Source organism: Pseudopodoces humilis, chromosome 1 (genome assembly GCF_049639895.1).
Source record: "Pseudopodoces humilis isolate 2021_Gansu_Grassland_sample_001 chromosome 1, ASM4963989v1, whole genome shotgun sequence".
NCBI lineage: Eukaryota > Metazoa > Chordata > Aves > Passeriformes > Paridae > Pseudopodoces > Pseudopodoces humilis.
The window spans coordinates 52,712,300-52,735,506 of NC_142200.1; the positions used below are offsets into that span (position 1 = coordinate 52,712,300).

At 40.4% G+C, this 23,207-nt stretch overlaps 2 protein-coding genes across 7 annotated transcripts in view; one reads left to right on the plus strand and one right to left on the minus strand.

The window, feature by feature from the left end:
• MIMS1 (mitochondrial inner membrane scaffold 1) overlaps positions 1 to 2,424 on the minus strand; it is a 20,706-nt gene extending 18,282 nt beyond the window's left edge. Inside the window, exon 1 of one of the 5 annotated variants that reach the window (XM_088051120.1) lies at positions 2,377 to 2,424. The gene's annotated coding sequence lies outside the window, so the exon portion shown is untranslated. Of the gene's footprint in view, positions 1 to 1,589; positions 1,696 to 1,764; positions 1,855 to 1,915; positions 1,996 to 2,146; positions 2,264 to 2,376 lie in introns of those variants that run through there. The other 4 variants (XM_088051131.1, XM_088051114.1, XM_088051107.1 and 1 more) reach the window with 4 other exon arrangements.
• On the plus strand, positions 2,392 to 19,149 carry RNMT (RNA guanine-7 methyltransferase). Of its 2 annotated transcripts, XM_014257016.2 has the most exons (12): positions 2,392 to 2,498; positions 3,125 to 3,386; positions 3,817 to 4,080; positions 6,258 to 6,390; positions 7,866 to 7,988; positions 9,029 to 9,144; positions 10,708 to 10,889; positions 11,492 to 11,656; positions 12,782 to 12,899; positions 14,596 to 14,697; positions 16,118 to 16,151; positions 17,354 to 19,149. In XM_014257016.2, exons 3-12 carry the CDS (start codon positions 3,847 to 3,849, stop codon positions 17,389 to 17,391), a joined length of 1,245 nt encoding a protein of 414 aa, XP_014112491.1. In that variant the 5' UTR covers positions 2,392 to 2,498; positions 3,125 to 3,386; positions 3,817 to 3,846; the 3' UTR covers positions 17,392 to 19,149. The 2 variants fall into 2 exon arrangements, with proteins under 2 accessions (XP_014112491.1, XP_014112497.1); XM_014257022.2 differs by lacking the exon at positions 3,125 to 3,386 and having other exon boundaries at positions 2,423 to 2,498.
• The last annotated feature ends 4,058 nt before the right edge of the window (positions 19,150 to 23,207 follow it).

Consider the following 23,207-nt stretch of genomic DNA (forward strand, 5'->3'; position numbering starts at 1 on the left):
ATTTTTAAAAATCAGTCCACTTCCTGCTCTTGTTGTTGAATTTCTCATGCCCTTGTCTTTAAGATTAGAAAAAACTCCCTACAGATCCAGAAATGTGCTAAGATGCACACTGAAGGCTCTTATCTGACATTAAGAACTCCCTGTCTTGCAAAAACAAACTTCAGTTTCTAAGCAATACCTATGAGCATACACACAGAGCTGGGCTGGTTCACCTGCAGAAAAGACCAGCAGGAGAACTACATGGAATCTTTTAGAAACCAAACCAGATCAAAACTTTTCTTACAGCTGCTAGAGCCTATGAAGCAGACCCGCAGACAGTCACACCAGACAAATCTTTAACTTCTTACATTCCTTACATACTCCTTAACAGTCTGAATTTACCTACTCAGTTTTTGCCATGTGCAAGCCACCTGATATCCACCTACCCAAATCATCAAATGATTTTTTTTTTTTTTTCATTCCCTGATGGAAGTGCTTCTTAGGCAGTGAGTGCAATTCAGTAATGCTTCCACAAAGGTCAGTCATATCCTTTTTACCTCAAACAGCCCTTGAACAGAGAACGAGATAAACACCTGTTGTCACCTCCATAGGAGATGGATGGTAGGGACATACTATCCTCTGTGCATGCAATTCCCTCACTGAAGCAGCTGCAAGTCATATAGGCACAGGCAACAAAACACATTCCAAACGTGAAACCTGTGCCCTATCTCTTTCCAAAGCAGCAAAACTTTGGCAAACCATTTTATGTTTATACTTGTAACAGCTATGACATCTTGGGGTAAACCGAGGAACACTTTCAGTTTAAGAACTGGCTTTGGTAAGGAATTCTAGGACATTTCATGTACTACTGTCCAAAGTAATGTTTTCTCTTTCAGGACAGTTTCTAGTGGGGGTAGACATCAGCGAGGCTGAAGTATAGTCTGTAATAGCTGACACAGGTCCACGTTTCACTTAAAAGCCTTAACAAAACAGTGATGACTTCTCTGTCTGACTCCCTGGACATACTTAATTAACAGGAGCAGACAGACAATAAAACACTTGGACAGCCACTTCAAACTTCCTGAAAATACAAGATATAGGCAGGTCTAGGAAGAGACCCCCCCCTTAAGGGGCATAAGCCACCTGCAGTCCTTCAGCGGTAACACAGAACCATGGGATATGCTGACTTGGAAGGGATCCATCAGGATCATCGAGTCCTACTCCTGGCCCTGCACAGGACATCCCAGGAATCACACCTTGTGATTGCGACTATTGCCAAACGCTTCTTGAACTCTGTCAGGCTGGTGCTGTGACCACTTCCCGGGATGGAGGAGCTCCACTTCCAGTGGAGCCTGCTCCAGTGCCAACCATCCTCTGGGTGAAGAACCTTTGCCTAATATCCAGCCCAAACTTCCTCTGACAGTTTCGTGCCGTTCCCTTGGGTCCTGTCACTGACACCGGGAACCGGGGTCGGCACAGCCCTTCGTGAGGAAGTCACAGATCCCATTCCCAAATCCCCTCCTTTCCACTCAGATGCTGCAGCACCAGCCCACCACGGAACAGGCAGGCCCATCCAGCGTCACCTCCCTCCCAAGAAACAAATCTCCCACCTCACTTTCTTGTGTCTAGGCCGATATCCTTCAGTGCCAAACAAGGCGGACTCGTCAGAGGGAAGGCAGCCGGAAGGAAGGCGCGCGCAGCCCAATCCCCCCAACAAGCCGGGGCGGTGGGGGATCCGTCCCGATCCCGCCGCTCCCGCCGCTCCCGCCCCCGCCGCGCGGGTACCTCGTGCCGGGCCCGCGCCGCTCCTCAGAGGCCCCGCGAGCCTCGGGCACGCGCCAGGGTCACCAACGGCCGCTCCCGTCACAACCCCCCCCGCCCCCCCACTCCCCGCCCGCCCCGCGCAACGTGCGGCGGCGCCCGTCCCCACCATCACCTTCAGGCCCGGCGGCGCTCTCCCACTGCGCAGGCGCGAGCACCGCCCCCTTCTTGCACGGCCCCCAGGGACTCGTAGTCCCTCTGCCCCAGCTCGGACTCCGTCACCTTCCATAGAACCAAGGTTGGAAGCGACCTTTAAGACCACCCTGTCCAATCGTCAATTCGGCACTGCCACTGTGCCCCCCTAACCCAAATCACACAGCGCCAGATACAGACGTCTCTTACACACCTCCAGGGAGGGTGACTCCACCACCTCCCCTGGCAACCTATTCCAACGCCTGAGCATCCTAACTGTTAAGGCCATTTCCTCCGGTCCTCTCAGCGCAGGCACGGTGGAACAAACTGGTCTCAGCTCACTGACTACAACCTCCTGTCAGACAATTGTAGAGAGCGATGAGGTCCCCCCAGAGCCTCCTCTTCTCCAGGCTAAACAACCCCCGCCCTCCTGCCGTTCCTCACACGACACCGGGCGTGCCGCCGTGTTTTCTGCCGTGCTTTTCCCTGCGGTCCATCCCAGGAAGTGACGTCCACAGTGGGGGTTCGTCACTTCCGCAAACAGGCATGGCGGAGCGCTGAGTCGGGTAAGTGCCGGGCCGGGTCAGTGCAGGGCTGCCGTCCCTCCGCCCTCCCTGCCCCCGGGCGCACCGGCGGCGGCGGGGGCATCCGGGGCCCTTGGCTTCGCCGGACTGCGGGGTCGGGGGGGCCGCAAAGAAGCGACGGGCGCCGCCGCCCCCTTAACGGGAGCGGAGGCCCTGAGGCCTCCCAGCCGTATCGCGGGGGAAGGGAAGGAGGGAAAGAAGAAAGGAGGGGGTGGGAGCGTCCCGAGGCTGGCGGGGCCATTCCCACATCACTCCAGGTGTTTTGAGCTCTCCGGCTGAAGGAGCTACTGCTTCCTCTGGGCCCTCAGTTGCCATCGCTAGTTGTGAAAGTCTAATCGTTTCACAATTTAGGCCTTTAAAACGTTTGCTTGGAGTAGCCGGGTGAGGATAAAGGACTGCTGCTGCTTTGCAAACCAAGTCAGGTGCTGCGCAGTAGTGGAAGAATTATTTTTATAAGTCGTACTTTGAGGCCATTTGTTTTGAGAACAGCTGCTCTGGTGCCTCTGTGTAGTGGCCCACTCAGTGGATGTATTCTAGCCCTCATTAGGAGGTGAGCCTGGATACGGTGGATTTGAATATGATTTTTTTAAATTTTTTGGCTGATTTAGGCCACCGTTTCAGAAAAGGAGTTGCCAAATTGCCCTCTCCCGTGACTTGTTGAAAAGTAGGCGCTCTGCTTCCCTGTGGTGGTGTAAAGAAGGCTGGGATGTGCTGGAGACCAAATGAGCTTTGTGACAGTTTGCAGTCCTGCAGTCTGCGTAGACATTTGTGAGGTGGAGATGTGGAAATACAGTGCAGCTGAATATTCCACATATTAATTAAGCTTAGAGAGTAGTGGATATTCTTGGCAAACTGGAAAATCCATGACTGGTAAGAAAATTTGCTCATAAAAATGCATCTTGATCTTTTATTTGAAGACATCCATATCAAAGCATATCAGTTTAAATAACAAAATTACTAATTTGAGAGAACCTGTCTCTTTGTGTTTCTAAACAAATTGATTTTTCGGTTACTTTTTATGGGAAGGAAAAGAAAAAAACCGATAACATTTGGCAGTTGAGTCAATAATGATACGTAAGAATGACTCTAAAATGAAAAGTAGCAATTTATCTTAATTTAAACTTACTTAGTGAGTACTTTTAACTTCCACATATTTTATTGAGCTGTTTTTATTAAACAACTCCTCAAATTTGGAGTCTGGGTGAAATGCCAGTGTTATGTGTGAAAGTCAGGATTGTAACCACGAGTTAGTGAAGTTCAGCACTGAAACTTCTTGGTGGTTTGTTTCTTTTCCCTCTAGATTTCCATTCTGATCAGTGGACCAGTCAAAATGGCTGAAGTAACCAAGACAGAAGAGCAGCAAGTAGAGAAGAGTTTGGATGGAGAAGTGGAGAAAACACCTCATGCTTCAGAGTCAGCTTCAGGTGTCGGGTGTGAAGACAATAGTTCTGCTTCAGGTACAGAGCAGTCCACTGAAAATGAAAAAGAAGTTGATAGTGGTAATCAGGAGCGCAGAGCAAAAAGGAAGAATTTAGATTCTGAAGATGAACCTTCTAAGAAAGTAGTGAGTATCATTTATTTTGAGCTGTTTTCAAATCCTTGTTTCAAAGCCTTAGCTCAAGAAAAGGTTGAAAATATTTATGCTAGACATGTCTGAGCCAGCATGAAACACCAAGTATGGAAATGTTTCCTAGGGAAATAACAGGTGCGCAAGCGATGTTAGGCTTCACAGAGGAGGAGGAGGAAGAGGGCTGGCAGTGAGAACTCAGCACATACTTAGTCTAATTCTAAGACTGTTCCATCATCCACGTGGTAGCAGTCTGGTAGTGTAGTGTTTACTGGGATTAGTCCAGGTTCCATATCTTGAACTCAGATCTCACGTATGTTGTTTATCTGTATGTTAGTATAGTTACCTGTGCTTGGGAAGCTCTTCCATAAGGTAATTTTGTCCTTTTATGCCTTTGGTAAGGTACTGTATGGTTTGCAGAACTCTACAGACTGCATTCTCTGTGATATAATTTCAGTATGATTTGTTGGCAAAGTGAAGCAGTAAAATACTTACAGGTGTTTTTTTTATATTTTAAGACTACGAAAGCAGCAGAAAATGTATGTCCTTATATATGCCCACCTGGGAGGGTGAAAAGGGTAATGTTTTACATAATGTTGTCCTTTATTATTTATGAGCTTGTAGAAGCTGATGCTTTAATATCCAGTCTAGTTAATCCTTTTGGGATATTTAAATATAATTTGAAAGTGTCTGACCTAATGTTTTGCTTCTCTGCCCAGAATTTTCCCAGGACGTTAATATGGTTTATCAGTCTGGCAAAATAAAGGGTGCCTCTTGTTGTGGTAGAAACATTATTAACCTTTTAATAAGGGGAAATAAGGCTTACATGAACAAGAACTAGATTGGGTTTCTGTAGCCCAAGAGTGCAGAGACGTGCCTGAACATAGCTGCCACTGTCTAGATGTTGTTGCTGATGGCTGTTTGCAGCTGAGATGTGTTAATGGTTTGTATGAGTATGTCCCCCACACTTGTCTGAGTCAGCTGTTCTAGTAGCTTCTGTCACCTTCAGTGGCCCTTCAGGGAGCCATCTGTTCTTACCCTGAAAAAGAATAGAAGTCATCAAAATATTTGTTATTATCAGTCAGCCCAGTGTGGTAATAAACAGATGATGAGGTTATAGAGATTTCAGAAAGTAAGGCTGTGTTCATTCTGAATGTTACCAAAAGTATATGAAACACTGAAGAATTCATATATTCACATATATCAGCCAAACTTTATTTTCCCTTGAGGAACTGCTATTTGAATGGTAAGGTGCAGGGATATTTACATCTGTAGTGAACTGCTAGGAGTGTTTTTAATGGCTTCATTCTGGTTTGTGCTGTTATTTCAAATGCTTTTTCTACCTCACAGAGACCATGCTGGTTGTTTCCGTTGTGTTACTTTGGATTTTATTTATAATTTATTTTCATGTATATAGTTGAAGATTATTTTTAAGTTGAAGAAATGTTGGGAGCATAATATCTGGATGTAGACTGCTTCTTTGCGTGACAGGGCTGAGGAGTGTCTTGTAGTACTTAAAGCTAAGGCTGGACAGAAATCTCCTGGAGTATTTTGAGTTAAGGCTAAATCAGAGACATTTCTACAGCTAACTCTTACGCATTAGATGGAATATGTTGTCAAATTATTCTTCTCATTCCTTTTTCATGGTCTGCTTAAAGCTCTGGCCATGGGGTCACTAATGTGACATCAGCCAATTGGCATTTTGGTTAAATTGGCAGTTTATATGTTTCTGTCAGATGAAAACACAGAATTTCTGAAACAGGCTCTTTGAAGAGGCTTCAAGTCTCTTGAGAGTGAACATCCTCTTCTTCTGTCCCAGACTTAAGACGAGTGAAATATGTTCTTTGAGAGTGATTGAGAGTATTAGAGAACTGAAAGTTAAGTCTTTCTGTGAAGGAAAGATGCTGGGCAGTATCTATCATCCAAAAATTGCTTGAATTAACTGAAAAAGGGATTAAATTTGTGAGTGTTGCTGTGATAATTGAAGTACTGACATCAGTGCCAGGACAGGTATGGGAAATCTCTTTATAATGATGGTGTTCTTCATAGTATTCCTCGTTTGCTTTCTTAAATCCATGAAGTGAACACATCTGTCTTTTGATTAAATGACAAAGTAATAAAAAGAATTCAGTGCTTAAGTGTGTTCCTTCTGTGGTGTGATTTCCTTTCTGCAGGATGTGATTGGCCATGGGCAAGCTGTAGCTGCACATTATAATGAACTTCAAGAAGTTGGATTGGAAAAACGTAGCCAGTCTCGCATATTCTACCTCCGAAACTTTAATAATTGGACAAAGAGTGTCCTCATTGGTAAGCTTCCTTAACTGATTGCTCAGACATGATTAAAATGTAACTAATTTTTGTATCAAAACATATCATTTTTCTGTTTTCTGATGTTGAGTATGACACTTTGTCTCATAATACGTAGTAAGTTTTTCAACTGCAATAAAATTTCTATATTTATATTTAATTTGAATCTCTGTGATAATGTTTTGTATTGTTGGAGTACCAAGAGTATGCTTAAGTTTTAAAGGTCAACTGACTTAAAAAGTTTATACTGGAAACCGTTTTTCTCCATGACATTTTTAAAGAGAAAAGTAGAGCTTTAAATCGTAAAGAATTCAAGTGTTAGATTCAAAGAAGAACAGCTCAATCTATCCCAAATAATTTCTTATGCAGTTTCCCAAAGCAGTCTCTGCTTAGATCCTGGTTAAGCAGTTCTGTAGGAAGCTCGAACACATAAATATTTTCTGTATTACCCATAGTCAGTGGTTGAAAAGATGGAAAGCTAAAGGATGTTCTTTAAGAATCAGCAGGTTTTTATTTAAAGGCAAAGTCTGCTGTTCCACAAATTAATTCCAAATTGAGGAAGCAAAGCCGTCAGATATCTGCCAACAAAGAAAAGAATCATCAGCACAGCACCACAGGTTCATGAAGAGGGATCTGTGCCAGGAGATGTTGGCACCATTTGTCTTAGCATGCTGCTTTTTGTTGTGTTGTATCAGAGCAGTTAGAAGCAATATTTAGATTTCTATAAAGCTGTTCCTGAAGCCTGTGTTGAAGCCTTTCTGTCATAAAGAATTTCAGCAGTGTGGCTTTATAGCAGTTGTATCAAAACATATTTCATGTCTCCTACTGTGAAGAAAAGTTGCTAGCATACTGATATGTTTTACATAATATGCCAACATCAGTCAGAGCAGAGAGAATCTAGACAGCGTGGAGAGAGAAGAAAAAATGTAACTGGTGTATGTAGGGTAGAAAGCAAAGGAGTAGTACTGTTATTGCAAGGCCTGGGAGAGTAAGTGAAAAATATTATGCATTTTTCTAAGGTGACTGGGAGGAGATGTTATGGCTGATGCATTTAATTGGCTTTTTCTTTTTGCAAAAGGCTTTCCCATACTTTCAAATAACATCTGCCTTCATTATAATGCTAATGAAAGGGAACCCTGTTTCCCTCCTCATGTACAGGGTGGCTGTTTAGCCATGTGCAGTTTTGCCTTAGCCAGGGAAACAGTTCAGAGCTGCAGTCAAGTTACATGCAGAGCATATTAAGCACAGAAAATACTTGTCTTCTCCATAGTTTTAAAAGTTTGTGGTTCCTTTCATCCTTCTTGAAAGAAAAGAGATTTAAATTTGTAATATTAAGAAGATTTATAGGCAAAGTAAGGTCTGAGGTGTTTTAAAATTCTCAACCCCTTTTGATTCTTTAGGTTTATAGGTGCAATACAAGTGCAGAGATTAGGTGCAGAGATGTGCTTATATGCTCCTGTTTTTTACTTTTTTAGGTGAATTCATAGACCGGGTACGACAGAAGAAGAATGATATAACTGTTTTGGATCTAGGATGTGGGAAAGGTGGAGACTTACTGAAATGGAAGAAAGGCAGAATTAAAAAACTCGTCTGTACTGGTAAGAAGAGATGATAGTTTTCTAGGGAAGGTACATCAGATTTTATGGGAAACCAAGTACATCTCCAGTATTTTATTATTTTTTTTCCATCAATCAAAGAATGTAATTGAACACCTTTTGTGCAAATAGTTGTATTTTGTCTTTTAATCTGAAGATATGACTTGATTGCCAGCAGAAATATAAGAATCATCAATATTTAGCTTTCAGTTCAACTCCTATGTAAAAACTAATATCACTAAAGAAAAACAGTATTACCACAGGTTGCCCTAGGCAAAATGTGGCCCTGGGGAAAAGACTAACATTTTCTATTTTGTCTTTTCTCCCACATCTCGTCTCCCATAGTATTTTTAATTGTTCTGAAATGCATACAGGAGAGTTGCATTTAAAAAAAACAAATAAACCCCCTAATGTTATGGGAAAAAATGGTCTTGGGTGTTACAATCAACTAAAGATTTTCACACTCAGAAATGGGGAAGAGCTGAAAACTGATTAAAAAAAAAAATCTTGTTTGAATAATTGGCTTAGAGGTTGGGAGAATGATACCATCTTCCCTTTTCTCAAAAAGTATTCCAGGTATAATCAGAGGAAATATTACTTAACTCCAAATTTAATTAGGTACTAAAGTTATCTAAAACTCTTTCAGGGGGAATTATTTTGAGTACTTCATGTTTTACAGTTCTTTCTTGCGTTATTCAGTAGACAGTGTTCAAACACAATCAATTTACTTACAAAGTTCTTAGGTAAATTTATTGCATATTCTCAGAGGCTCAATAACTGAAAAAGAAGCAGTCTTAGAATTTTTTTAAAAAAATCCCATGATGTAACAGAAATAATTGCATTTCAACATCTTTTATATTTTTAAGAATATGAAGAATCCCTGGGAGCTGAGCTGTTTTAATGGAACTGAAGATATTTTTTTTTTTATTCTACCATATTTTACCTTCTGTGTTCCAGTAATCATTCAAATTTTCTTGTCTGCAGAGCAGTGTACACACTTTTAAAAATTTCATTTATTATATTTATTGTCTTTCCATATATAGACATTGCTGACATATCTGTGCAACAATGCAAGCATCGCTATGAAGAAATGAAATCCCGATGTCGGTATAATGAACATATTTTTGATGCAGAATTCATACAAGCAGATAGTACCAAGGTACAGTTCCTGTGCTTTGTTATATTTTTGAGATTTAATGTTCTTTATGGTAGTGCTGTAACATTTTGGGTATATATATTTTTAAGGTAGGATTATTGTACTGCCCGGAGAATCAGCCATAGGGGTTACTGGAAGATTGCTTAAGATGTAGTTGGGTGTATTTTGCTGCTCTTGTATAGCGTAACATTCCTGAAGCCTGAATGTCTTTTCCAGATAGTAAATCTGGTGCTTCACTATCTTTTACTCCACACAGGGAACAGAATGACTGTTCAGCTTTGGAGTTCTGTGAGACAACATGGGATGTTGGAATTATTTTGAATGCTGGGATAAATAAAGGACGTTTTCTGATTTGACTTGTACACTTGGAATTTTTTCTTTCTAGTGATATTTTAGTTACTGTAATAGGTACCTTTGAAACTTGTGTGGTAGAGCAGGTTTCTTTGATTGTCTGGAGGCAGTGGTGAATGCGTGGCTGAGGCTTAGGAGACAGTCTTCTAACCAGAACTGCTTTTGCTTCCTAGAAGTGCAGGCTGAGAGTGCCCTGTTGGTGGAGGCTGAGACAGAACCTGCCGGGTTCCAGCATATCTGTGGAAAAGCTGAACCTGTTCTCAGCCTTGCATGAAGGGCTGTTTGCTTGAATTCTTGGTTGCCTTTCCTTCTTCTGAGAAACAGTCTGTTGCAGGTTCATGTCATCTCTCTTGACGTGGGGGAAGAGGAGAGAGACTTGTCCAGGAAAGAAAGGGATATTTTCATGTTGCTATTACAGCTCAGTCTTAGATGCATATGCATTTTCTGTTGCATGCTTTGTTCTGTCTGTCCTTGTAAACAAAACTTAATTTCCCTGATTTTTGATCTCTATCATGAATGTTGTATATCCTGCAAAATCTAATTCTGCCCACCTCTTTTTCTCATTTTCCTATGTCTGTCTCTATGTCTGCTGAGTACAGGGTCAAAGCAAGCTTTAATCTGACAAATTTCAAGAGCTACAGGTTCTTCAGATTTTAGTTACTTGGTCTGGGATGGGGAGGAGTACATTGGTGATGAACATGGGTGAGAATACAGACAATACAACTTGCTGGGCAGGGCAAACTACCATATTTAAAACAACCCCTTCTCCTCTCAAGTGCATGTTTAATGGGTCAGTTTTTATTACAGAGACTTAGTAAACTCAGATTAATTTTATTACAGAGCTTTTTCCAGCCAAATGGTGGCCAGTTATAAAACCCCAGCAATAAAATACTTCTGGAAACTATAAGTTAACTAACCCTGGGTTTTGGTCTTTCAGGTGTAGCAGTGTTGCTTGACAACATGAAAAAATTTGAGGACATTATAACTCTGAAATGTGTGTGTATTCTTGTTGTTTCTAAATGTTGTGTATGGTTTTCTGTGTAGGGGAGAGCTTTTTCTTGCTCTTGTTTTTTTCATCTTGTCTTTGTTGAACTTGGAATGGGAGCTGAAAGGACAAACTTAAGAGAATTCAAAGAATAACTGAAGTAGAACATTTGTTAGAAGATTTAAGTGAATTATGCTTGTTTCTGTAGTTTTCTTTTTTATCTGTTGCAGGATCTCTTGTCTTCCAAGTACAGTGATCCAGACATGCGCTTTGACATTTGCAGTTGTCAATTTGTTTACCATTATTCATTTGAGACGTATGAGCAGGCTGACATGATGCTTAAAAATGCTTGCGGGAACCTCTCTCCTGGAGGTTATTTCATTGGCACAACTCCAAATAGCTTTGAACTTGTGTAAGTATTCTTATGTCCTGTTAGTCTTCCAAAATTCTGTGAAGTATAGTTAAGTGATAGATGTTCTTGCAGTGCTCCAATAAGTTCGTACAAACAGAAGCAATTTTTCTGCAACAATTTTGGATTCTAGTAAAAAAATCTCACTCATGAACTTGACTCAATTGATAGTAAAGCAATACTAACCCTTGTCTCCTTTCTCATGGTTCTTCTGATGGAGAGTATAGGTCTTCATACACTTCATCCTTCTGTCATGACTTCAATAGTGTCAAAATGACCACAGCCTGGGGAAAAACTGTCAAGGTTTTATGGTTGTTTCCAGAAGCCTGTCTTGTCCATATAGATTATCCGTGTGTCCGGGCTTAAGGTTCATCTTCTAGGTCCATTTAGTCCTTGGTATGTTGTATGGGAATGATAACCTGTTAAAACCCAGTATGCTGCTTCATTTCATTGTTTCATTGCTTTATGAGATAAGGGAAGTGGGAAACTAGAGAGATCACTGAGTATTACTGGGAGCAAAGTATTACTTTCAGGCTTCCTATGTGTAGTTTTCTCTGCCTGTTAAATACTGGTCAATGAATGTTTGTTTATGTCTCATTCTATAGAAAGAGACTTGAAGCTTCAGAAACAAATTCATTTGGGAACGATGTGTACAATGTAAAATTTGAAAAGAAGGGAGAGTATCCCTTATTTGGCTGCAAGTATGATTTTCACTTGGAAGAAGTGGTTGATGTCCCTGAGTTTTTGGTTTACTTTCCCTTACTGGAAGAGTAAGTTAAGTTTTAAATTCATCATACAATAAAAGCTGTGGAACATAATAAACACTTATTTAGTTGATGTGTCGTTGCATAATGCTTGCAGATAATTATGTTTTGGCTTTCTTACTATATTTTCCAGTTCTTAATTTTTTGTTGTTGCTTCAAATACAGAGATTTCTTGCTTTTCCATCCACAACTGTAATCTGTCCATTGAACTCTGTTGAAGGTCCTCTGGTCAGAAGCTGTAAGGACTTAAACTATGTCTCACGAGGAACATCTGATCTGATACATTGGATCTGACAGCAAACCTTTAGAACTGTCAGCTTTTCCTTCTTTAACTGTAACTTTTTGAGGGGTTTCTTTCTATCCCTTTTTTAGTCTTTCAGTAAGCTTTCTTGTGTATCTTCATCATGGTGCCTCTTTCTTCTTCATCTTTCCTTAGATGTTCATAGGATTTTTCTATGGTGACTTTTTTTATTCCTCTAAATGATCTTCATCTGTAAGGGTGTATTTTGCTGTTACCTCTCTGTGACCTCAGATTTGGTTTTCCCAGCTGTATCCTGAGGTACAGATAAACCTTTCCATACTGGGTTTTTTCTGCCATACAAACTCAGTATGGTTAAACAGTATTAAGTTTTCCCTTCAAGTCTATTCAAGAGCTTAATTTGTAGCTGTTGGTGAAAAGTAACAGGATCTGTCACTGACAGCTGTAACTTCAGTGTTGCGTGCCCACAATGTCTACATGGAATTGAGATGTAAGCCACTAAATACAATAGAAAGAAGTTCTCTAGAAGTATTTATAGTATACATGGTAGATACTGCAGGGAAAAGTGTAGTCTTTCTGGAAGTCCGCATGGAACTTCTGTGTTTTGGGAGAGGAGACCTTTTCTATTAAAATTTTTGTAAATTATTTCTGTGTAGATTTTTGTTGTCCTAATTAAAAAAAAAAAAAAAAAAAAGGTAGTTTCTGGTGGTACTGCAGCTTGTTTGATCTAAATGTCTTAACTAAGAAAAAAAGTTGTAAAAAAGTAATCCTAGTGAATACCATAAGATGTCACTGTGGCTTAAAATTGTTCCTTTGAAAATAAAGCTACAATAATTTTGCAGCTTCCCTAATTAAGCTTATTATTTTGACAGAATGGCAAAGAAGCATGGCATGAAATTAGTCTACAAAATGACATTTCGGGAATTCTATGAAGAAAAAATTAAGAATGAGGAGCATAAAATGCTACTAAGGAGAATGCAGGCCTTGGAGGTAAATTTGGAGTTGACTTGTTTGATTTTAATAGCATTATACATCTTGGGGTTTTTTTTGTGCAGTAATTGAAATTCCCTTTGTGAACATCTTGCAGTTAATTAAGGGCTACCAGTAAGAAGGCATTTAGTTCCTGGGGCTGAAAGTGTGACTCTGGTTGTTGACCTTGACTGGCTGCCAGACACTCACTGACCTGGATTCTCGTTCCCTCTTCCCAACAGAATGGGAGGAGAAAATAGAAAAAAAACCCCTTGTGGGTCAAGATAAATTCAAGGAGATTGCTTAGCAATTATTGTCAGACAAAACAGACTGAACTTGGAGAAGATTAATTTAATTCATTGCAAAAAAAAAAAAAAATTGTGAAGAGTGAGAAACCTGAAAACCTAAAACCACCTTTGTCCCACCCACTGCTTGTTCCCAGGCTCAGCTTCATTTTTTCACTCCTGACCTTTCTACTTTCTCTCCCTTCCTCTGCAGGGGGAAGGGGGATTGTAGTCTGTTTGTAACACTTTGTCTCTCCCTGTCCTTCCTCCTCACACTCTTCTCTTGGTCCAGCAGAGGTCCCACCCAATAGATGATTCAGATTTTGAAGATAATATTTCAATAATGAGGCAAGTTTCTGTTCTTGTGAAGTAGGAAACAGAAGCCCAAGAATCATACCAAGTGTCAGATAGTGGTGGCTGTAATCCATTTCTTCCTCAGCAGAGAGACTGAAATCTGGATCTTTGTGCAAGGAATATTGACTGAAAATAAATAAAGGAGTCTCTGTAGGAGTAAAAGGACAGTCTGTGTTCATAGAAGAAAATGGTACTTAATTATAACTGAGTGTATGATTTTGCCCAGTGTTTTTGCATTTTTTTTTATCCTCAGGCTCTTATCCTCGATAACTTTAGCAGCTTCAGAGAAGCTTTTCCAGGCTACCTCTGAGGTTTTGGTTTTACTTTTAGTTCTCTGTGCTTCCCTCCTCCCTCAAACAGTAGAATTCTTCAGCAGAAAACTCTCAAATCAAGTAATTGGTGACTTATTCAGCTGAGTCACAGCCTGCAACTTGACTGTACTTGTTGACTCTAAAAGTGATGGTGCTGTGTGTGGGCTCACACTGGCAGTGTCATAGAGAAGAGACACAGCCTCTGACTTACCATCTTCCTTCTTAGGAAAGTTGTCTTAAGGTAGTGGCCACTTAAGCTGAGGACCAAATTTTTATGATCAAATTTATTTACACAGATCACTAGTGACTGGGATCCTTAATAAGTACATCTTGGTTTTGAAGAACCTGTTGTATACTTCTGTTACAGCTTGTGTCTTATTGAAGCATTTTAATTGTTCTGCTTGAAATTGTAGCTGCCCATTTCTTAGTACTTCTGCTGAAGAGATGCTGGTATAGGTGCTCTTCTAAAAGAAGGTATATCTGGGTAATGCTCATAATGAGCTGTACATGAAGGAGAGTGTTCATGGTTATCTGTTTCCCCTGCTTTAGAGACATAAGGATAAAACTTCATTTATAATTCTTGGGTGGCAGATTTTCTGGTAAGTAGGAAATATCAGACCTGTTCCTGAGAATGTTATAAAGGAGAGACCTAAATTTAAAATATTTTTAAGACTTACTGACCTCTGTCATGGACTGTGTTGTGACAAACCCTTTACTTCATGTGATTAATTTATCTCACTATTCAATGTTTTGTTCTATGTTCTCCAGCCATATTCTACACTTGGCGATTCCAGGCTTGTTTCTGATAAACCTGATGATTATGAGCATGCAAAAGAGTTTATCAAAGATGGCAAGGCAAAGTTACCATTGGTAAGTTCCTTTGTACTTCACTTGAGATAATGGTGTCTTAAAATTGAGGTCCTGATCTTTCATACTGTGGTGCCTTCTTCATTTCAACTCTAGTGAAGTTGGTATGAGTGTCTCTTTGCATGTGAAAAATTGTAGAGCTGCAGGGCTGAGGGGATCATCTAGTTTATATCCCATACTCAAAGAATCTAATTCACTTAATTTGGTAGCTGTTAAGAAATCTGTAATAATGAGAAGTGAAAGGATATTTTTCCATCTTACTTGACAGCTGTTCTTTCTACCTATTCTTAATTTGAGGAATCTTCTTATATTCTGGATCTTCACAATACTGATTTAAAGCATTAGTTCCAATCCTCTGATAGGAGACTTCAAAGGTTTCTTCATAACACTGTATTTGAAATCATTCTTTCCATTTTCATCAGTACAATATGAAGGTGATCAGCTTAAAGTTTCCACTTGGTTTTGTTGCTTGGGTTTTTTGGTTGTTTTAATCATTGATTCATCTACTGTTCATGGATTCTTGAAGATGTGGTCCACTTACTGCATATATAAAAATTCTGCATCAAGAGAGAAAAGAAACCTGCTCTCCACATTTGAAATTCAAAAAATTTTAACAAGAAAAATGTTTGTTTTAAGCATATTTAAGAAATAGGCTTAAGAAGATGAGAATGACAAGAGAGACCAAAAATGTCTGTTGCCAAGTGCTGTTTTAAAAGGTGAACCATTTGGTCAGGTTTGGTCAGTGGGTAGCTTATAAATTAAATTATGGCCCCAGTGAGGACTCCTTGGATGGGGATGGAGTGGGTAGAGCAGAAAATCGGCTTATTGTTATTGCCTTACGTTTCTTAATTGATGGGGTAAATGGCAGCAGCTATTTGCTTGCGAACTTGCCGTGCTTTCATCTGATCAGCTGAGCTGTGAGTTTCCTAGGCTGGAAGACAGGCTGTTTTTCCAGAATGTGTGAGTAAGAGTGAGAGTTAGTCTCTTGCAAATAGAGTTTCCGTGGGCTGTGGGGTGTTGTTGCGTGGAGGCAGGCAGTGTTCCTGAGGGAAGTGGCAGCACCATGGTGTATAGGGCCTTTTCCTGACTGCTGCACATCTCAGTCTGAGCAGCAGCAGGAGCCAGGTCAGCTCATGCTGGTGTGTGGTAATGGACAGAGGCATGCTCTGCATGCAGAGGCCCATTCTCCTGTACCTATTCAATTTAGGTGTGTTCCATTATCGGGGTCTCCCAGTTCCAGACCATCATAGTTAGTGGAGTTATAAATATCTGTGGTCTACAGTAATGCTTTTCTTGCCCCTGAATAGCCAGTCAGGGTGGGTGGTTAGATATTGGTCAGTGAAAGATGGAGCTAAATCAGTGTTTTATTGTTTCCTTATTTTTTGTTGAAACTGTATTTTTTTTTTTTTTTGTCCCCTTCTAGGGAACCTTGAGTAAGTCTGAATGGGAAGCAACAAGTAAGTAATGGTTTTGAAAACAGTATTGACTGAATGACTGCTTAGAAAAGTGTGTAGAATAGCCTGTTGGTGATGGAAGAAAATCCAGATTCTAAATATAATAAGATGTTATTTGTGTAATTCAAAATGTCTGTGTGTAGATTATGTAGTGTGCACATCGCAAGAAATTGAGAGGGAAATGTGTAAGTGCAGCCAACCAGAATTTGCATTTTTGCAGGCCATTATACTGGTTGTGTTAGTAGTTTAAAAACAAAAAAATGCTGTTTACTTCACAGGTGAGAAAAATCTTCACCCTGCTTTCTTAAATTATGATCTAATTTTTGAATCTGTGAATTATAAGGTAGACATAAATTCCAGCAATCTAGAAGTATTATCTCAATTATTTACTTGAGGGGCTTTTTATATAATTTTATACCTTTTTATACCTAAAAAAAGATATATACCTTTAAAAATTTAGTGATTACTGTGTTTCCTAAGTAGTCTATTTTTCCAGAAACATTTGGAGTATTGAGCTTCTGATAAGAGTATAAGCACAGCTTGTTTCTTACATGGAACTTTGCATTGTTGCTGAGGAATGTCTGATAATCTGTAAATGTTTAATTAGACCTGTGGTCTCAACTAAGTGGTTTAACCTGTCTGTCTGGTATGGAGCACAGGAACATCTGGCATTGATTATATGCCAATAAAGAATTTTCCAAGGGTGCTGGTATGGACTGTACGAGTATCCATTAATAGAATCATACTGTTCTGGACTTGAAAAAATGCTATAATTTAATCTTTGTCCATCAAAATTTAAAAGACTAAAATTGATAATATGTATCATGGGTTTATTTGCTTTTCAATTAAAAATGAAGTCAATAATTTTAACCCTGATTGTCCATTACTGCATATATGAAGGAGTCACTAGCACATAAAAAGTCATATGAGTTAAGTTTAAAGAATGTTCACTGTATGTAGAATGGCACAGTAATTTATGAATTTCATTCACATTTCTGAAAACTATGTACAAAACTGTGTACATTTCTGTAAAACCATGCTGGAGTAGAATGCTAGAGTTACTCACTGGAAAATCATAAAATCTTTTGTAATTTCAATAATTGCTAACAGGTTATTTGGGCATAATATCAACCTGGTTACATTTTGAAAACTTAGTTGAGTCACCAAGAAAGCTGAAACTTTAAATATTCCCATTTTCTTTTTAGGTATTTACTTGGTATTTGCGTTTGAGAAGCAACCATGAAACTTCAGTTACTGGATGCAGCAAGAAGAGATCATATCCATGTGCAAGATGGAATGATCAGAAATCCATGGTGGCAACTATTTTTTTATTTTTTATTTTTTAATTATCAGACGTGTGCAGGACACTACCAAAACCTAGGGGAAGCTCATGATTCAGAGTTACATTGCCTGTCTGTGACAGATGGACTTCTGTGTGTATATATAAGAAAGATTCTGAACCAGTCTTTTTAAGCATTTGTAAGCAATCTGCATGCTCTCAAAACCTGTGTTTGAACTCACATAACTTTGTTAGAAAGAAATGTTTCGTTTGTAGAAGTACGTTCGTGATTATGAGCCTGACCCTGCACTTTCTGAAGTTGATGGAAGAATATTGACTTTGATAATGCAGAATGAGGGCCTAAATAGTGTTCTGCCGTTAAGTCATAAGATCTATACAGCATAGAGGGTATGTCTACATTGCATGCAGAGCAAAAAAAATACCTGAGTCAGTTTGAGAACCTCTGTGCTGTGCTCAAGCCTGCATTGTAAATCTACCTTAGAGGTATTCATGGTGTAGTTTACATGGTAAAATCCCATGATGTTCTTTTTTTTCCTGCTTGCTGATATGTAGTGTCACTTCATGGTGCTTTTGAGATTAAATAAGTTTGTTCTGTACAAAACTGCTCTGAAAGTACTCAATTTCTAATGCTTCAAATCTCTACTTTGTTTTTCAAATATGGCTGTGTGGTTATCAGTAACAGCTGCTTAAGTTGGATTACTGAACATTTTTTTATTGTATTAAAGACTCTCCTGACTTTTCAATAGTTTTAGTGGTTCTTGAAACTTACTAGATAGATCTTAGGATGCCTTTCTTTCTTGTTTAATAGAATTCCAAATGGGCTTGGCAGTAGGATGAGCTGTTGGTGGTGATGGGGACCTCATTGCAGTCTTACGGCATTAAAAACATGGTCATGTCATGGATCATAAACCAAAAGGGGAGCCTGTGTAATATTTGAGGATACCAGCAGTTCCCTCAGGAAGGGAGGGCTGTGTATGTGCATACACATTCTTGTACCTATGGGTAACAATCCCCAAATTAAAGCCACATATTTTGTTTGGGAATGCAATTAAATTATACCAGTAGGCAGAACTGTGCCTAAGTACCATCATAACTGCTTGTTAATCTCTTAGAGCTGGCATAGGGATTTCTGTACAGTGTTTGCTCGACTTTCCATATGCTTGTAGCCACCCATGACTGAGAAGGCCTGAATACTTCATGTTTTTTCTCTCCCATTTTGGGCTAACAGTAGCTGATGGCTGCTGTTGGCTAATAGATTTAACATAGAGATGAAATGATGATGGTACGTGAGTATTTTGAAACGTTATAGCAAACCTAGAAGAGAACATTTCTGTTAAAACTTACATGTTCAAATTATATGAGTTTTTAGTTGTATTGCTTTCCCCCTGTAATTGGGTTGTACTCTTTCCTTCACGACTCCTATTTTTTTTATTGTCTAGAAGAACACCTGTAATGTTCACTGAAGCAGTAGAATATGTCAGTTCTGCTGCTGAGATTAAGATAAAATGTTCTTGTCTGCTAGAATTAGTACTCATGAAACTAGCTAAAAACGATGACTCTTTAGAAGTACAGAAATGTTTCTTTGAAATTTGTGTGCGTCAAAGCTAGTTTTGTTGGATTTCTTGTATCAAATTTCATTTGAAAACACATTGTTATGCTATTTTTGGAAGAAATAAGAATAATAAAAACAGAGGGAATATGGTGGAGTGTCTTTACTCTTTTAAGTGAATCTTAACATATCAGTCACATAATCACATAATGGTTGAGTGTGGGAGGGACCTCTGGAGGTCATTTGGTCCAACCCCCACCCCTGCCCAAGCATGTTCATCCAGAGCTGGTTGCCCAGGATCTTGTCCAGACAGCTTTTGAACAGCTCCAATGGGGGGGACTCTACAACCTCATTGGGCAACCTGTACCATTGCTTGGTCACTCTCACAGTAAAAGTTTCCTGGTGCTCAGAGGGAACTTCCTGTGTTTCAGTGTGTGCCAGTTGCCTCTTGCCCTGTCACTGGGCACTCAGAAAAGGCCCTGGACCCATCTTCACAAGCTCCCTTTGTGTATTTGAATGCATTGATAAGATTACTGCCCTAAGCCTTTTCCAGGCTCCAAATCTCCCAGCCTTTCCTTGTATGAGAGATGTTCCAGGATTTTGAATGCAGTTAGACCCAGTATGAACTCCTGGCATACACTGTTAGTGACCTCCAACTAGACTTTGTTTCACTGATCACCACTCTCTGAGACTGGCTACTCAGACAGTTTGCAATTCCCCCTTCACTGTGCATCCAAGATAGTGTTAAAAACCCTTCCTAACATCAAAGTAGACTATCCACTATTTTTCCCATCACCAAGCCAGGTATTTATTTTCTCATAGAAGTTTGTACTGTTGGTTAAGCATAACTTCCCTGTGATAAATCCATGCTGACTATTCCTGATAATTTTCTTGTAATTCATGTGCCTGGAAATAATTTCCATTATCTGTTGTTCAGTCACCTCATTGAGATGAGGGTGGTTGTATTGTAGTTCCCTGGATTGTCTTCCTTGACCTCAAGGGTAGGAGCAGCATTTGCTTTCCTCCAGTCTTTGGACACTTCTATGAGTATTCAAAGATTCTTGAGAGAGGCCTCATATTGACACCTGTCATCTCCCTCCATACTTGGGGGTGTATCCCATCAAGGTCGTGGACTTACACATGTCTAACTTGCTTAAATATTTCCTGATCTGATCCTTTTCAACTGAGGACACATCTTCCTTGTTCCAACCTTTCATTCTGGTCTCTGGGCCTGAGATTCCTGAAAGGCCATTGTTCCTTGTAAAGACAGAGGTGATGAAAGCATTTGGGACCTCTGCCTTTTGTCACAAGAGCAATGTCTGCCCCATTCTGCACTTTTTTACCCAGTCCTCCCTTTTTTTATCCATACACTTATAGAAGCCCTTGTTGCCTTGGAAATCTCTGGCCTGATTTAATTCCAGGTGGGCTTTTGGCTCTGTTAACTGCATATTCCTAGTTGGCTACCTGTCTGTCCTTCCACCCTCTGTATGCTTTTCTCTTGTGTCTGAATTAAGTCAGGAGCTCCTTGTTCATCCACATAGGTCTCCTGGCATTTTTGCCTGACTTCATGGGGATAGACCTCTTGATCTTGGAGGAGATGATGTTTGAATAATGATCACCTTTATTGAATCCCCTTCCTCCAGGGCATTATCCCATCAGATTTTACAATGCAGACCTTTGAAGAGGCAAATGTGTGCTCATCTGAGGACAAATGTGCTTGGTTTTTGCTCTGCTAATGCATCTCAGGTTTCTAAACTCCAGTATCTCATGCTCTCTGCAGCCAAGGTTGCCTTTGACCTTCGCATCCTCAACAGCTCCTTGTTGGTGGTATGAGGTCCAGCAGAGCATCTCAGGTTCCTCTATCACTTGGGTCAGGAAGTCACTGATGCTCTTCAGGAACCTCCTTAATTGCTTTTATCTTTCTTTGTTATCCCTCCTGTAGCAGTTGAGGACCAGGGCCTGTAGATGTGAAGCTGCTTCCAGCCGTAGAGAACCTCATCCACTTCTCTTTGTTCACATATATGGTAGTCAACAACCACTGTAATGTCACCTGTACTTCTCCTTAGTCCTTACCCTGTAAAAAAATCTCTTCATTACAGGGTTCCAGTCATACAGGTCATCTCACCATTTCTCCATTTCTGATTCCAGCCAGATCATAGCCCTGCAACATTCCCTGATAAATACATTTCTTTCCAGTAGAGCCGTATGACTTCAGAGAAGCAAGTAAAGGTGAGCAGAGCATTTAGGTTCTCAGCACTGCCGATGAGACATTGAAGGTAGGGGGGGGTGTGCTAAGGTCATTTGAGCTGGATGATTTTTTGCAAAGGAAGGAATTTTGGTAATCTGAATTAAGAAGTTGGAGGAGTGATACCTGGTGCTGCACCAATTAAGTGGTTCCATTTATTTAAATTCACACAATAGAGGAAATCAGAAATGGCAACTGAACTTTGAAGGTAATTTCGTCTGCAGCTAGGTGGTAAGATATATGACTTGGGAATAGGAGCTAGAAAATGTGTAACCTTTTCCTCTAGTTTCTTCCCTAATGTCAAACAGTTGAGAACTGTGCTGGAACATAGCATGTAGTTGCTGGGGAGGGCCAGCAGAGCTGATAAACTGTTTTGTGCTTAGGTTAAGTAGATTCCTTGCTGCAGGAAACACCTCAGTTTGCCATGAAAATGTATGGATGAAAATCCTGTATTAAAGAAGACGTAATTGTTCCTTGTTTAGCTATTCTGAAACCTTATACCAAAACCAATGAAATCAGATACTGTATTTGTGGAGGAACTGTGTTATACCAGTACTAAAAGCACTTAAGTATGTTCTGTGCTTTATGCTTAAATTTTAAGCAAGTGCTTAAACAAATGTGTTGTATGGTGGAACGTATTTGATTAACTTAAGAAGACAGACTTTGAGAATGGTTTCAGTTAGAAGGGACCTTAAAAATCATCTAGTTCTACCCTCCCTGCTGTGGCAAGGAACACCTTTCACTAGAACAGATTGTGCAGACCTCCATCCAACCTGCCCTTGAGCACTTCCAGGGATGAGGCATCCTGTCTTGGTTTGAAAAGACAGGTGTCTGCTAAGGAAGGTAGAAACCTCCCTTGAATTGGAAAAAATGTAACCCCCCCCCGGCTCTTAATTATTATAATCTTGAAATCAAGGGGCTCTCAGGAAAAGGTATGGGAATAGGAATAACAGTTCTTTACTAGGAAAATTAAAATAAAAATGCAGTAGTAAAAAGAAAAACCACTGACAGTCGGAATACAACCTGACACCCCGTTGGTCAGAGTGTTGGTAGCAGTCTGATTAAATGGTGGCCAGTCTCCCTGGAGTGACAGATGTGGTTCTCTTGAAGCAATGATCCTGTAGAAGGATGTAGTTTTCCTCTGAAGGTTCAGTGGTGTAGATGGGTCTGGTCTTGCTCAGGGAATCCGGTGGAGAAAGGCTGCCTGTGGTGTTTTGTGTCTCAGATTATATCCAGGTAGGAATGCTTGGCTCCTCCCCGCTGTGGAGCATCTCACAATGGGGTGATGTCATTTTATCAGCCATGCAGCGACTGACTCCATGCACATTAACAGAAGATATCCCCCTGGAGTTATGAGGGATGGGTTGTGGAAGAGATAAAGAACACTGCCCCACCTGGTTTTAACAGATGGTAATAGGATACATACTTTTGATTACATCTTGCATTGCAACCCAAGACACACCCACAAATGCTTTGGGCAGCCTGTTCTAGTGTCTCATCAGTCTCAAAGTAGAGAATAACTTCCTAATACCTAATTCAAATCTACTCTCAGTTTGAAGGCATTTCCCCTTGTTATGTCACTACGTCCCCTTGTAAAAAGTCCCTCTTCATCTTTCTTGTAGGCTTCTTTTGGGTACTGGAAGGATGCTCTAAGGTCACACCAAGGCCTCTTTTCCAGGCTGGACAAACCCAGTTCTCTCAGCCTTTCCTCATAGGAGAGGTGCTCCATCCCTGTGGTCAACCTGGTGGCCCTCCCCTGCAGTCGCTCCAATGGGTCCTTGTCCTTCCTGTGCTGGGAACCCCAGAGCTGGATGTAGCACTCCAGCTAGGATCTCACCACAACAGAACAGAAGGGCAGAATCCCCATCCTTGTTCCACTGGCCACACTGGTTTGGATGCAGCCCAGGATTCTACTGGCTTTCTGGGCTTCTAGCACACATTGCTGCCTCAGGTCCAGCCTCTCAT

Coding starts and splice junctions, on each gene's coding strand:
- RNMT (XM_014257016.2), top strand. CDS start 3,847: ATGGCTGAAGTAACCAAGACAGAAGAGCAGCAAGTAGAGAAGAGTTTG. Junction 7,989..9,028: donor TAAAAAACTCGTCTGTACTG/GTAAGAAGAGAT, acceptor TTCCATATATAG/ACATTGCTGACATATCTGTG. Junction 14,698..16,117: donor GCAAGGCAAAGTTACCATTG/GTAAGTTCCTTT, acceptor GTCCCCTTCTAG/GGAACCTTGAGTAAGTCTGA.